Source organism: Triticum dicoccoides, chromosome 3B (assembly GCF_002162155.2).
Source record: "Triticum dicoccoides isolate Atlit2015 ecotype Zavitan chromosome 3B, WEW_v2.0, whole genome shotgun sequence".
Classification (NCBI taxonomy): domain Eukaryota; kingdom Viridiplantae; phylum Streptophyta; class Magnoliopsida; order Poales; family Poaceae; genus Triticum; species Triticum dicoccoides.
Window position 1 is genome coordinate 668,030,019 of NC_041385.1, and position 13,639 is coordinate 668,043,657.

At 46.4% G+C, this 13,639-nt stretch overlaps 1 protein-coding gene across 3 annotated transcripts in view; it reads left to right on the forward strand.

Annotated features, from left to right (window-relative positions):
- Nucleotides 1-12,927: 12,927 nt before the first annotated feature.
- Nucleotides 12,928-13,639, forward strand: part of LOC119277726 — a 4,920-nt gene continuing 4,208 nt past the window's right edge. For all 3 annotated transcript variants that reach the window (XR_005137299.1, XM_037559039.1, XM_037559040.1), the window contains exons 1-2: nucleotides 12,928-13,154; nucleotides 13,265-13,330. Coding sequence is in view for 2 of the 3 variants with exons in the window: in XM_037559039.1 (XP_037414936.1) it covers nucleotides 13,056-13,154; nucleotides 13,265-13,330 (165 nt within the window). In the remaining variant the exon portion in view is untranslated. The remainder of the gene's footprint in view (nucleotides 13,155-13,264; nucleotides 13,331-13,639) is intronic.

Below are 13,639 nucleotides of genomic sequence, written 5' to 3' on the forward strand. Positions count from 1 at the left end.
CTTCCGCTTTCGGTCTACGAGGGTATGTGGACATACTCTCCCCTCTCATTGCTATGCATCACCGTGATCTTGCGTGTGCATAGGATTTTTTTAAAATTACTACGTTCCCCAATAGTTGACTACGTTACTAAGTGGGTAGAAGCTATTCCAACGAGTAGTGTTGATCATAACACTTCTATTAATATGCTTGAAGAAGTTATTTTTCCGAGGTTTGGAGTCCCTAGATATTTAATGACTGATGGTATTTCACATTTTATTCATGGTGCCTTCCATAAAATTCTTGCTAAATATAATGTCAACCATAGATCACATCTCCATAGCATCCTCAGTCTAGTGGTCAAGTAGAATTGAGCAATAGAGAGATTAAATTGATTTCGCAAAAGACTGTTAATAGATCTAGAAAGAATTGGTCTAAGAAACTTGATGATGCATTATGGGCTTATAGAACTGCTTATAAAAACCCTATGGGTATGTCTCCATATAAAATGGTTTATGGAAAGGCTTGTCACTTACCTCTTGAACTAGAACATAAAGCATATTGGGAACTCAAAGAGCTCAACTATGATTTCAAACTTGCCGGTGAAGAGGTTATTTGACATAAGCTCACTTAATGAATGGAGAACCCAAGGCTATGAGAATGCCAAAGTTGTTTAAAGAAAATGTTAAAAGATGGCATGACAAAAGGATACAAAAGCGTGAGTTTAATGTAGGTGATCATGAAGGAAATATGCCCTAGAGGCAATAATAAAGTTATTATTTATTTCCTTATATCATGATAAATGTTTATTATTCATGCTAGAATTGTATTAACCAGAACCATAATACATGTGTGAATACATAGACAAACATAGTGTCACTAGTATGACTCTACTTGACTAGCTCGTTAATCAAAGATGGTTGTGTTTCCTGACCATATACATGTGTTGTCATTTGATTAATGGGATCACATCATTAGGAGAATGATGTGATTGACTTGACCCATTCCGTTAGCTTAGCACTTGATCGTTTAGTATGTTGCTATTTCTTTCTTCATGACTTATACATGTTCCTACAACTATGAGATTATGCAACTCCCATTTACTGGAGGAACACTTTGTGTGCTACCAAATGTCACAACATAACTGGGTGATTATAAAGGAGCTCTACAGGTGTCTCCGAAGGTACATGTTGAGTTGGCGTATTTCGAGATTAGGATTTGTCACTCCGATTGTCGGAGAGGTATCTCTGGGCCCTCTCGGTAATGCACATCACTATAAGCCTTGCAAGCAATGTAGCTAATGAGTTAGTTACGGGATGATGCATTACGTAACGAGTAAAGAGACTTGCCGGTAACGAGATTGAACTAGGTATTGAGATACCGACGATTGAATATCGGGCAAGTAACATACCGATGACAAAGGGAACAACATATGTTGTTATGCGGTTTGACCGATAAAGATCTTCATAGAATATCTGGGAGCCAATATGAGCATCCAGGTTCCGCTATTGGTTATTGTCCGGAGACGTGCCTCAGTCTTGTCTACATAGTTCTCGAACCCGTAGGGTCCGCACGCTTAAAGTTAGATGACGGTTATATATGAGTTTATATGTTTTGATGTACCTAAGATAGTTCGGAGTCCCGGATGTGATCACGGACATGACGAGGAGTCTCAAAATGGTCGAGACATGAAGATTGATATATTGGACGACTATATTCGGATACCGAAATGGTTCCGGGGGTTATCGGATGTATACGAAGTACCGCGGGGTTACCGGAACCCCCCCGGGGGGGGGGGGTTAATGGGCCTCATGGGCCCAAAGTGGGGCAGAGGAGGGGCGGCCAGGGCAGGCCGCGCGCCCCCTCCCCCTCTAGTCTGAATAGGACAAGGAGGGGGGCGGGGGCCCCCTTTCCTTCCTCTCCTCTCTCCCCTTCCTTCCCCCTCTCCTACTTGGACAAGGAAAGGAGGGAGTCCTACTCCCGGTGGGAGTATGACTCCTCCCTGGTGCGCCTCCTCCTGGCCGGCCGCCCCCTCCCCCTTGCTCCTTTATATATGGGGGCAGGGGGGCACCTCTAGACACAACAATTGATCCTTCAGATCTATTAGCCGTGTGCCGTGCCCCCCTCCACCATATCCCACCTTGATAATATCGTAGCGGTGCTTAGGCGAAGCCCTGCATCGGTAGAACATCATCATCGTCACCACACTGTTGTGCTGACGGAACTCTCCCTCAAAGCTCGGCTAGATCGGAGTTCAAGGGACGTCATCGAGCTAAACATGTGCTGAACTCGGAGGTGGCGTGCGTTCGGTACTTGATCGGTCGGATCGTGAAGACGTATGACTACATCAACTGCGTTGTGCTAACGCTTCCGCTTTCGGTCTACGAGGGTACGTGGACAACACTCTTCCCTCTCGTTGCTATGCATCACCATGATCTTGAGAGTGCGTAGGATTTTTTTGAAATTACTACGTTCCCCAACAGTGGCATCCGAGCCTGGTTTTATGCGTAGATGTTATATGCACAAGTAGAACACAAGTGAGTTGTGGGAGATACAAGTCATACTGCTTACCAGCATGTCATACTTTGGTTCGGTGGTATTGTTGGATGAAGCGGCCCGGACCGACATTACGCGTACGCTTACGCGAGACTGGTTCTACCGACGTGCTTTGCACATAGGTGGCTGGCGGGTGTCAGTTTCTCCAACTTTAGTTGAACCGAGTGTGGCTATGCCCGGTCCTTGAGAAGGTTAAAACAACACTAACTTGACGAACTATCATTATGGTTTTGATGCGTAGGTAAGAACAGTTCTTGCTCAGCCCATAGCAGCCATGTAAAACTTGCAACAACAAAGTAGAGGATGTCTAACTTGTTTTTGCAGGGCATGTTGTGATGTGATATGGTCAAGATGTGATGTTGTATTTTATTGTATGAGATGATCATGTTTTTTAACCGAGTTATCGGCAACTGGCAGGAGCCATATGGTTGTCGCTTTATTGTATGCAACGCAATCGCCCTGTAATTGCTTTACGTTATCACTAAGCGGTAGCGATAGTCGTAGAAGCAATAGGTGGCGAAACAACAACGATGCTACGATGGAGATCAAGGTGTCGCGCCGGTGATGATGGTGATCATGACGGTGCTTCGGAGATAGAGATCACAAGCACAAGATGATGATGGCCATATCATATCACTTATATTGATTGCATGTGATGTTTATAATTTTATGCATCTTATTTTGCTTTGATTGACGGTAGCATTATAAGATGATATCTCACTAAATTTGAAGGTATAGGTGTTCTCCCTGAGTATGCACCGTTGCGAAAGTTCTTCGTCCTGAGAGACCACATGATGATCGGGTGTGATAGGCTCTATGTTCAAATACAACGGGTGCAAAATAGTTGCACCTGCGGAATACTCAAGTTAAACTTGATGAGCCTAGCATATACAGATATGGCCTCGAAACACTGAGACCGAAAGGTCGAGCGTGAATCATATAGTAGATATGATCAACATAGTGATGTTCACCATTGAAAACTACTCCATCTCACGTGATGATCGGACATGGTTTAGTTGATTTGGATCACGTGATCACTTAGATGATTAGTGGGATGTCTATCTAAGTGGGAGTTCTTAGTAATATGATTAATTGAACTTAAATTTATCATGAACTTAGTACCTAATAGTATTTGGCTTGTCTATGTTTGTTGTAGATAGATGGCTCGTGCTGTTGTTCCGTTGAATTTTAATGTGTTCCTTGAGAAAGATAAGTTGAAAGATGATGGTAGCAATTACACGGACTGGGTACGTAACTTGAGGATTATCCTCATTGCTGCACAGAATAATTACGTCCTGGAAGCACCGCTGGGTGCCAGGCCTGCTGGAGATGCAACTGATGACGTTAAGAACGTCTGGCAGAGCAAAGCTGATGACTACTCGATAGTTCAATGTGCCATGCTTTACGGTTGAGAACTGGGACTTCAACGATGTTTTGAATGTCATGGAGCATATGAGATGTTCCAGGAGTTGAAGTTAATATTTCAAGCAAATGCCCGGATTGAGAGATACGAAGTCTCCAATAAGTTCTATAGCTGCAAGATGGAAGAGAATAGTTCTGTCAGTGAACATATACTCAAAATGTCTGGGTATAAAAATCACTTGATTCAACTGGGAGTTAATCTTCCTGATGATAGTGTCATTGACAGAATTCTTCAATCACTGCCACCAAGCTACAAGAGCTTCGTGATGAACTATAATATGCAAGGGATGAACAAGACTATTCCCGAGCTCTTCGCAATGCTAAAAGTTGCGGAGGTAGAAATCAAAAAGGAGCATCAAGTGTTGATGGTCAACAAGACCACCAGTTTCAAGAAAAAGGGTAAAGGGAAGAAGAAGGGGAACTTCAAAAAGAACGGCAAACAAGTTGCTGCTCAAGAGAAGAAACCCAAGTCTGGACCTAAGCCTGAGACTGAGTGCTTCTACTGCAAGCATACTGGTCACTGGAAGCGGAACTGCCCCAAGTATTTGGTGGATAAGAAGGATGTTAAGGTGAACAAAGGTGTATGTGATATACATGTTATTGATGTGTACCTTACTAATGCTCGCAGTAGCACCTGGGTATTTGTTACTGGTTCTGTTGCTAATATTTGCAACTCGAAATAGGGACTACGGATTAAGTGAAGATTGGCTAAGGACGAGGTGATGATGCGCGTGGGAAATGGTTCCAAAGTCAATGTGATCGCGGTCGGCATGCTACCTCTACATCTACCTTCGGGATTAGTTTTAGACCTGAGTAATTGTTATTTGGTGCCAGCGTTAAGCATGAACATTATATCTGGATCTTGTTTGATGCGAGGCGGTTATTCATTTAAATCAAAGAATAATGGTTGTTCTGTTTATATGAGTAATATCTTTTATGGTCATGCACCCTTGAAGAGTGGTCTATTTTTATTGAATCTCGGTAGTCGTGATACACATATTCATAATGTTGAAGCCAAAAGATGCAGAGTTGATAATGATAGTGCAACTTATTTGTGGCACTGCCGTTTGGGTCATATTGGTGTAAAGCACATGAAGAAACTCCATATTGATGGACTTCTGGAATCACTTGATTATGAATCACTTGGTACTTGCGAACCATGCCTCATGGGCAAGATGCCTAAAACGCCGTTCTCCGGAACTATGGAGCGAGCAACAGATTTGTTGGAAATCATACATACTGATGAATGTGGAGCAATGAATATTGAGGCTCGTGGCGGGTATCGTTATTTTCTCACCTTCACAGATGATTTAAGCAGATATGGGTATATCTACTTAATGAAACATAAGTCTTAAACATTTGAAAAGTTCAAAGAATTTCAAAGTGAAGTGGAAAATCATTGTAACAAGAAAATAAAGTTTCTACGATCTGATCGTGGAGGAGAATATTTGAGTTACGAGTTTGGTTTACATTTGAAACAATGCAGAATAGTTTCGCAACTCACGCCACCCGAAACACCACAACGTAATGGTGTGTCCAAACGTCGTAATCGTACTTTACTAGATATGGTGCGATCTATGATGTCTCTTACTGATTTACCGCTATCATTTTGGGGTTATGCTTTAGAGACAGCGGCATTCACATTAAAGAGGGAACCATCAAAATACGTTGAGACAACGCCTTATGAACTGTGGTTTGGCAAGAAACCAAAGTTGTCATTTCTTAAAGTTTGGGGTTGCGATGCTTATGTGAAGAAACTTCAACCAGATAAGCTCGAACCCAAATCGGAGAAATGTGTCTTCATAGGATACCCAAAGGAGACTATTGGGTACACCTTCTATCATAGATCTGAAGGCAAGACTTTTGTTGCTAAATTCAGATCCTTTCTAGAGAAGGAATTTCTCTCGAAAGAAGTGAGTGGGAGGAAAGTAGAACTTGATGAGGTAACTGTACCTGCTCCCTTATTGGAAAGTAGTTCATCATAGAAACCGGTTCCTGTGACGACTACACCGATTAGTGAGGAAGCTAATGATATTGATCAAGAAACTTCAGATCAAGCTACTACCGAACCTCGTAGGTCAACCAGAGTAAGATCCGCACCAGAGTGGTACGGTAATCCTATTTTGCAGGTCATGTTACTTGACCATGGCGAACCTATGAACTATGAGGAAGCGATGATGAGCCCAGATTCCGAAAAATGGCTTGAGGCCATGAAATCTGAGATGGGATCCATGTATGAGAACAAAGTATGGACTTTGGTTGACTTGCCCGATGGTCGGCAAGCCATCAAGAATAAATGGATCTTCAAGAAGAAGACTGACGCTGATGGTAATGTTACTATCTACAAAGCTCGACTTGTTGCGAAAGGTTTTCGACAAGTTCAAGGGGTTGACTACAATGAGACTTTCTCACCCGTAGCGATGCTTAAGTCTGTCTGAATCATGTTAGCAATTGCTGCATTTTATGATTATAAAATATGGCAAATGGATGTCAAAACTGCATTCCTGAATGGATTTCTAGAAGAAGAGTTGTATATGATGCAACCAGAAGGTTTTGTCGATCCAAAAGGTGCTAACAAAGTGTGCAAACTCCAGCGATCCATTTATGGACTGGTGCAAGCCTCTCGGAGTTGGAATAAACGCTTTGATAGTGTGATCAAAGCATATGGTTTTATACAGACTTTTGAAGAAGCCTGTGTTTATAAGAAAGTGAGTGGGAGCTCTGTAGCATTTCTGGTATTATATGTAGACGACATATTGTTAATTGGAAATGATATAGAATTTCTGGATAGCATAAAAGGAACTTGAATAAAAGTTTTTCAATGAAAGACCTCGGTGAAGCTACTTATATATTAGGCATCAAGATCTATAGAGATAGATCAAGACGCTTAATTGGACTTTCAAAAAGCACATACCTTGATAAAGTTTTGAAAAAGTTCAAAAAGGATCAAGCAAAGAAAGGGTTCTTGCCTGTATTACAAGGTGTGAAGTTGAGTTAGACTCAATGCCCGACCACAGCAGAAGATAGAGAGAAAATGAAAGATGTACCCTATGCTTCAGCCATAGGCTCTATCATGTATGCAATGCTGTGTACCAGACCTGATGTATGCTTAGCAATAAGTTTAGCAGGGAGGTACCAAAGTAATCCAGGAGTGGATCACTGGACAGCGGTAAAGATTATCCTGAAATACCTGAAAAGGACTAAGGATATGTTTCTCGTTTATGGAGGTGACAAAGAGCTAGTCGTAAATGGTTACGTCGATGCAAGCTTTGACACTGATCCGGAAGATTCTAAATCACAAACTGGATACGTGTTTATATTGAACAGTGGAGCTGTCAGTTGGTGTAGTTCTAAACAAAGCGTCGTGGCGGGATCTACACGTGAAGCGGAGTACATAGCTATTTCAGAAGCAGCAAATGAAGGAGTCTGGATGAAGGAGTTCATATCCGATCTAGGTGTCATACCTAGTGCATTGGGACCAATGAAAATCTTCTCTGACAATACTGGTGCAATTGCCTCGGCAAAGGAATCCAGATTTCACAAGAGGACCAATCACATCAAGAGACGCTTCAATTCCATCCGAGACCAAGTCCAGGTGGGAGACATAGAGATTTGCAAGATACCTATGGATCTGAATGTTGCAGACCTGTTGACTAAGCCTCTTCCACGAGCAAAACATGATCAGCACCAAGGCCCCATGGGTGTTAGAATCATTACTGTGTAATCTAGATTATTGACTCTAGTGCAAGTGGGAGACTGAAGGAAATATGCCCTAGAGGCAATAATAAAGTTATTATTTATTTCCTTATATCATGATAAATGTTTATTATTCATGCTAGAATTGTATTAACCGGAAACATAATACATGTGTGAATACATAGACAAACATAGTGTCACTAGTATGCCTCTACTTGACTAGCTCGTTAATCAAACATGGTTGTGTTTCCTAACCATAGACATGGGTTGTCATTTGATTAACGGGGTCATATTATTAGGAGAATGATGTGATTGACTTGACCCATTCCGTTAGCTTAGCACTTGATCGTTTAGTATGTTGCTATTGCTTTCTTCATGACTTATACATGTTCCTACAACTATGAGATTATGCAACTCCCGTTTACCGGAGGAACACGTTGTGTGCTACCAGACATCACAACATAACTGGGTGATTATAAAGGAGCTCTACAGGTGTCTGCGAATGTACATGTTGAGTTGGCGTATTTCGAGATTAGGATTTGTCACTCCGATTGTCGGAGAGGTATCTCTGGGCCCTCTCGGTAATGCACATCACTATAAGCCTTGCAAGCAATGTAGCTAATGAGTTAGTTACGGGATGATGCATTACGTAACGAGTAAAGAGACTTGCCGGTAACGAGATTGAACTAGGTATTGAGATACCGACGATCGAATCTCGGGCAAGTAACATACCGATGACAAAGGGAACAACATATGTTGTTATGCGGTTTGACCGATAAAGATCTTCGTAGAATATGTGGGAGCCAATATGAGCATCCAGGTTCCGCTATTGGTTATTGACCGGAGACATGTCTCGGTCATGTATACATAGTTCTCGAACCCGTAGGGTCCGCACGCTTAAAGTTAGATGACAGTTATATTATGAGTTTATATGTTTTGATGTACCAAAGATAGTTCGGAGTCGCGGATGTGATCACGGACATGACGAGGAGTCTCGAAATGGTCGAGACATGAAGATTGATATATTGGACGACTATATTCAGACACCGGAATGGTTCCGGGGGTTATCAGATGTATACTGGAATACCGGGGGGTTACCGGAATCCCCCGGGGGGTTAATGGGCCTCATGGGCCCAAAGTGGAGCAGAGGAGGGGCGGCCAGGGCAGGCCGCACGCCCCCTCCCCCTCTAGTCTGAATAGGACAAGGAGGGGGGCGTCGCCCCCCTTTCCTTCCTCTCCTCTCTCCCCTTCCTCCCCCCTCTCCTACTTGGACAAGGAAAGGAGGGAGTCCTACTCCCGGTGGGAGTAGGAATCCTCCCTGGCGCGCCTCCTCCTGGCCGGCCACCCCCTCCCCCTTGCTCCTTTATATATGGGGGCAGGGGGCACCTCTAGACACAACAATTGATCCTTGAGATCTATTAGCCGTGTGCGGTGCCTCCCTCCACAATATTCCACCTCGATAATATCGTAGCGGTGCTTAGGCGAAGCCCTGCGTCAGTAGAACATCATCATCGTCACCACGCCATCATGCTGACGGAACTCTCCCTCGAAGCTCGGCTAGATCGGAGTTCAAGGGACCTCATCGAGCTGAACGTGTGCTGAATTCAGAGGTGCCGTGCGTTCGGTACTTGATCGGTCGGATCGTGAAGACGTACAACTACATCAACCGCATTGTGCTAACGCTTTCGTTTCGGTCTATGAGGGTACGTGGACAACACTCTTCCCTCTCGTTGCTATGCATCACCATGATCTTGAGTGTGCGTAGGATTTTTTTGAAATTACTACGTTCCCCAACAGATCATGTTTTGCTATACAACTCCCGTTTAAGATTTTTTGTAGGAAAGCTTCTCTCTAAATGGGAAGGTCCTTACATTATCGAGTGGATAATAGCTGAGACTCGGCGAACCCAATGATGGGCTGACTCATCCTCCCGCTGCACACAATTTTCTAGGTCAATAATCGAGAGAGGCTGGTTACACGTTCCCTTAAAGTTCTGAATGAAACGCGCCTTCAAATTAGCCCATGAGTTGATGGAATTGGCGGGTGATCCTTTCAATCAGGTACGAGCTGGTCCATCTAACATCATTGTGAAGTATTTCGCACATACAACATCATTAACATCCAACATCTCCATAGCCAGCTCATAGCTTTCAATCCAAGCCTCGGTGGAAGATCAACCGTGTAGTTAGGCACCTTACAAGGTCCCTTAAAATCCTTGGGCAGACGTTCATTACGTAGAGCCAGCACTAGACACGACACGCCAACTGTTCTGGAAGTCATCCCAGCCTCAACAAATGCCTAAGGGTTTAGCTGAAACTGCTGATGAGCCCCCAATTGAGCCGCCAATTCCGCCTCACGACTGGCTCTAGCCTGATCCACTAGGGCATGAGCATTATGATCGTCATGGGGCGGGCTATATCCATGGGGCGGGTCATCATTACGAGGTAGGTTACGACACCGTTCGCTGCTGGAAACCACCGGCAACTCAATGCGCCGGCTATAGCTTCGACTTGGATGGGGAGTTGAATGGACATGCTCATGACTGTATGAATAAGTCGCCTGCTGTACTATAGCTGTCTGAAGAAGCTCCACCGCGTTCCGGGTCTCTATCATAGCTGGAGACTCGCCCTCAATCGGAATGGCCGCCAGCCGTGTGGCCACAGCGATCGTATTATCCACCGGGTTAGAGTAATGGCCAAAGGGTGTTGGAACCCATTGAGGTGGGGTCGGATCCCTATGAGGCGGGTCTGGCAAATGAGGCTGAGCCGCCGCTCTGGTCCCTGGTGCCTCAGCGGCCCGGGTCACACCGGGCGGGTTACTTGTTCCTGCCCCAGGTGTGTTAAAAAGATTTCGTCCCTCAAACTGTGAAGGTAAGCGGCTCTGATGCCTCCTTAGAAGAACAACATTGGATGTGTTCTGGTCTAAACTTAAACGAAAGGCTTCTGCTCTTATTTGTGTGACCCGGCCTCCAATGAAGCCCGCTCCATTGCCATCCTGGCATTCTCCGCATTAAGATCCACTCGGGCCTTGGCCACCTCGTCCCATAGTTTTGCAACTTCCACATTATTCTGCGCTTGACTTGTCGGAGTTACCTCTATAGCTAATAGAGTCGCCAAGGCATCCAAGAGCTCAGATAATACTTGAGCCAGTGGCCGTACTGAGCCGCTCGCCCCAGCCGTCGCAGCAGCAGTTGAGTTGGATGTCATAGCCGCGGCCGTTGATGAATTCAGCGTTGGCTGCATACCAGCCATAAAAACAGTAGCCCTGCTCGGCAACTCATAGGGATCCGGAATACTGTCACCATCGGAATAGCCCCCAAGCCCACCGTCTTGAAGCTGATAGATTGATTCAGTTTCTCCAGTCGAGGACTCATCACCTGAATAGATGGTCGTCTCTCCATCAGATGCAGACCCTTCCTCAAGATCCACCCCATGAACAAAGCCAACCAAGACGTGCTTCCGGCTAGGTTGAACCCTGGCAGGTCACGCGCGATGAGCCGTGTCGATGATGTTGGTGTAGGTGTCCGGCTCAGGCTCCGACTCACCGATCTTGCCAATGAAAACGTGAATTCCGCCAAAGGGGACTCGGTACCCGTACTCGATTGAGTCGACCTCGGGGCCCCAGCCGGTGTCGTCGATGTAGATCTTGCTGCGATGACTCTTGGTCATCCGGCCCACGACATATCCTTCGACCCCTGATAAATTGCCCTTCAAGAACTCGAAACCACCATGCGGTAGCCCCACGATAGGCGCCAACTGTCATGGTTTTGTCACGGCAGATGCCCTAGTGAAAGGACTTAGGTGTGAAGCCATCGCAACATTGGTTAGCTCAAAGGGGTTGAATGGGACAAAGGACACAAATGATTTACCAAGGTTCGCCCCCTCACAATGAGGTAAAAGCCTATGTCCTGCTTCTAGTTGTATTGCTTGAGTTTTGATTAGGGAGCAATTATGCTTGACCTAGCTATTGATCGGTTGTTTTTTGACCTAACTCGCCGCTGGGTCTCGCCTTTATATACATAGGTCGAGGCCCGAGGCTTACAAGAGTCCGAGCCGGATCACACAACGTGATCGGCCAGGTTTCTAAATCGCCTTGCCTTACCAGGCAAGCCACCATATAGCGGTTCATACGTCCGGGTCTTGGGCCGTCATCAGGCCCGCCTCTTTTTTTTGAGTCTAAACGCACTTTGCTTTATTGATTAAACAAATTCATGGGAATACAATGTAAGTCTGGCGGGTTTAAGAGCCGCACATGGCACCCGTAGTCCAAACCAAAAGCATGTTTAGCAAGGCTATGTGCCTCGATATTGGGCCGCCACCAGGCCCGCCTCTTGAGCTGTCGTCTTTACACTTGTCTTCTTGGGCTTACTTGGGCCTTCTTTGTTGAGTCGCCAACGGTGTAACCCGGCCCCTCCTAGGCGAGTCACATCTCAGGGTTATATCCCCAACAAGAAGTCTCCAGTTTTTCTAGATCATATTCAAAAACAACTTTGTGACTTGTGACGACTTAGAAACCCCACACACATCGTCGTACAAAGCCCTGACCTCAACGGAGCCGCGTGTCACGCCTATAACTAGGCATATCTCAGGCCCGGTGCTAACCCAAGCCCGAGCCTAGTCTGGCCCGACCATCAGGCCTACTAAATCGAGCCCGAGCCCGATAAAGCCCGACACGGCCTGGTCGGCCCGCCTCTTGAACCGCCGTCTTTACACTTGTCTTCTTGGGCTTACTTGGGCCTTCTTTGTTGAGTCGCCAACGGTGTAACCCGACCCTTCCTGGGCGGGTCACACCTATGGGTTATATCCCTAACAAGAAGTCTTCAGCTTTTTTAGATCATATTCAGAAACAACTTTGTGACTTGTGACGACTTACAAACCCCACACGCATTGTCGTACAAAGCCCTAACCTCAACGGAGCCGCGTGTCACGCCTATAACTAGTCATATATCAGGCCCGGTGCTAAAAACCCAAGCCCGAGCCCAGCCCAGCCGGACCATCGGGCCTATAAATCGGGCCCAAGCCCGATAAAGCCCGACACAGCCCAGTCAGTCCGGCCCGGCTACAGCTAAAATCACGTTTTCTGCAAGCCAGGGCCCGGCCTGATCTGCCCATCAGGCTCAATTTTTAGGCCCGAGCCCGGCCCAATGGCACACTTTGGCTCAGCCCGGACCGAGATTTTTGGGCCGGATCGGGTCGGGCCGTCCGGGCCGGGCTTCCCATGGCGAGGTATAGTCACGCCCAATCGCCCACCCGTGCGCGGACAGGTACCCAATCCCCGGGCCGCGCCTGCTCTCCTCTTCCCTTCCTCGTGGGGGCAAAAGAGGGTCAGCAGCAAGCGGAGCAAAGGCTCGTGTCTCTCGCCTGCGGAAAGAGAGGGCCGATAGAGGCACACGCGGCCGCCGGCGATGCTTTCGGCCCGGAGCCTGCGGAAGGCGTCCTTCCCGCCGTCACTTCTCTCCGACCCCTCGCCCGGCTGCCTCCAGCCCACGCGCCTCGCCGTCCACGTGCGTACGCCGCCCGCACCGTATCCATCGCGCACACCCCTCCTCGCGCACGCCTCCAGAACCCTAAACCCTCGGCTCTAATCCCTCCCCTCTCCTGCCCCCTGTCCCAGGTCAATGGCGACGGCGGCTCCTGCTCCGCGTACTTCGCCTCCGGTTGCCGCGTCTACAAGCTCGAGGTCCCTCCCTCTCTCCCCTCCCCCGGAACTGTAGCGCGGAACCGCACTGTGGTCCTATGTTCTATTACCATCAGAACTTCGGAAGCTTAATTAGTGGGTTGGATAGATTTAATTAGTTGCTTGAGTGCTTCGAAGAATTTCGGAAGTCCTGTAGCTCATTTGAATCATGGATGCTGCTTTCGAACCGGGCACACAAGTTGTTGCTCTCAGTTGCTCTTGCTGGCTAGAGTGCATATCAGTTAGGACTTCTGAACGCGGCTATGTAAGGACATGGTGCTAGTTCTTCTCAGTTCTGCCATTGCCCATCAG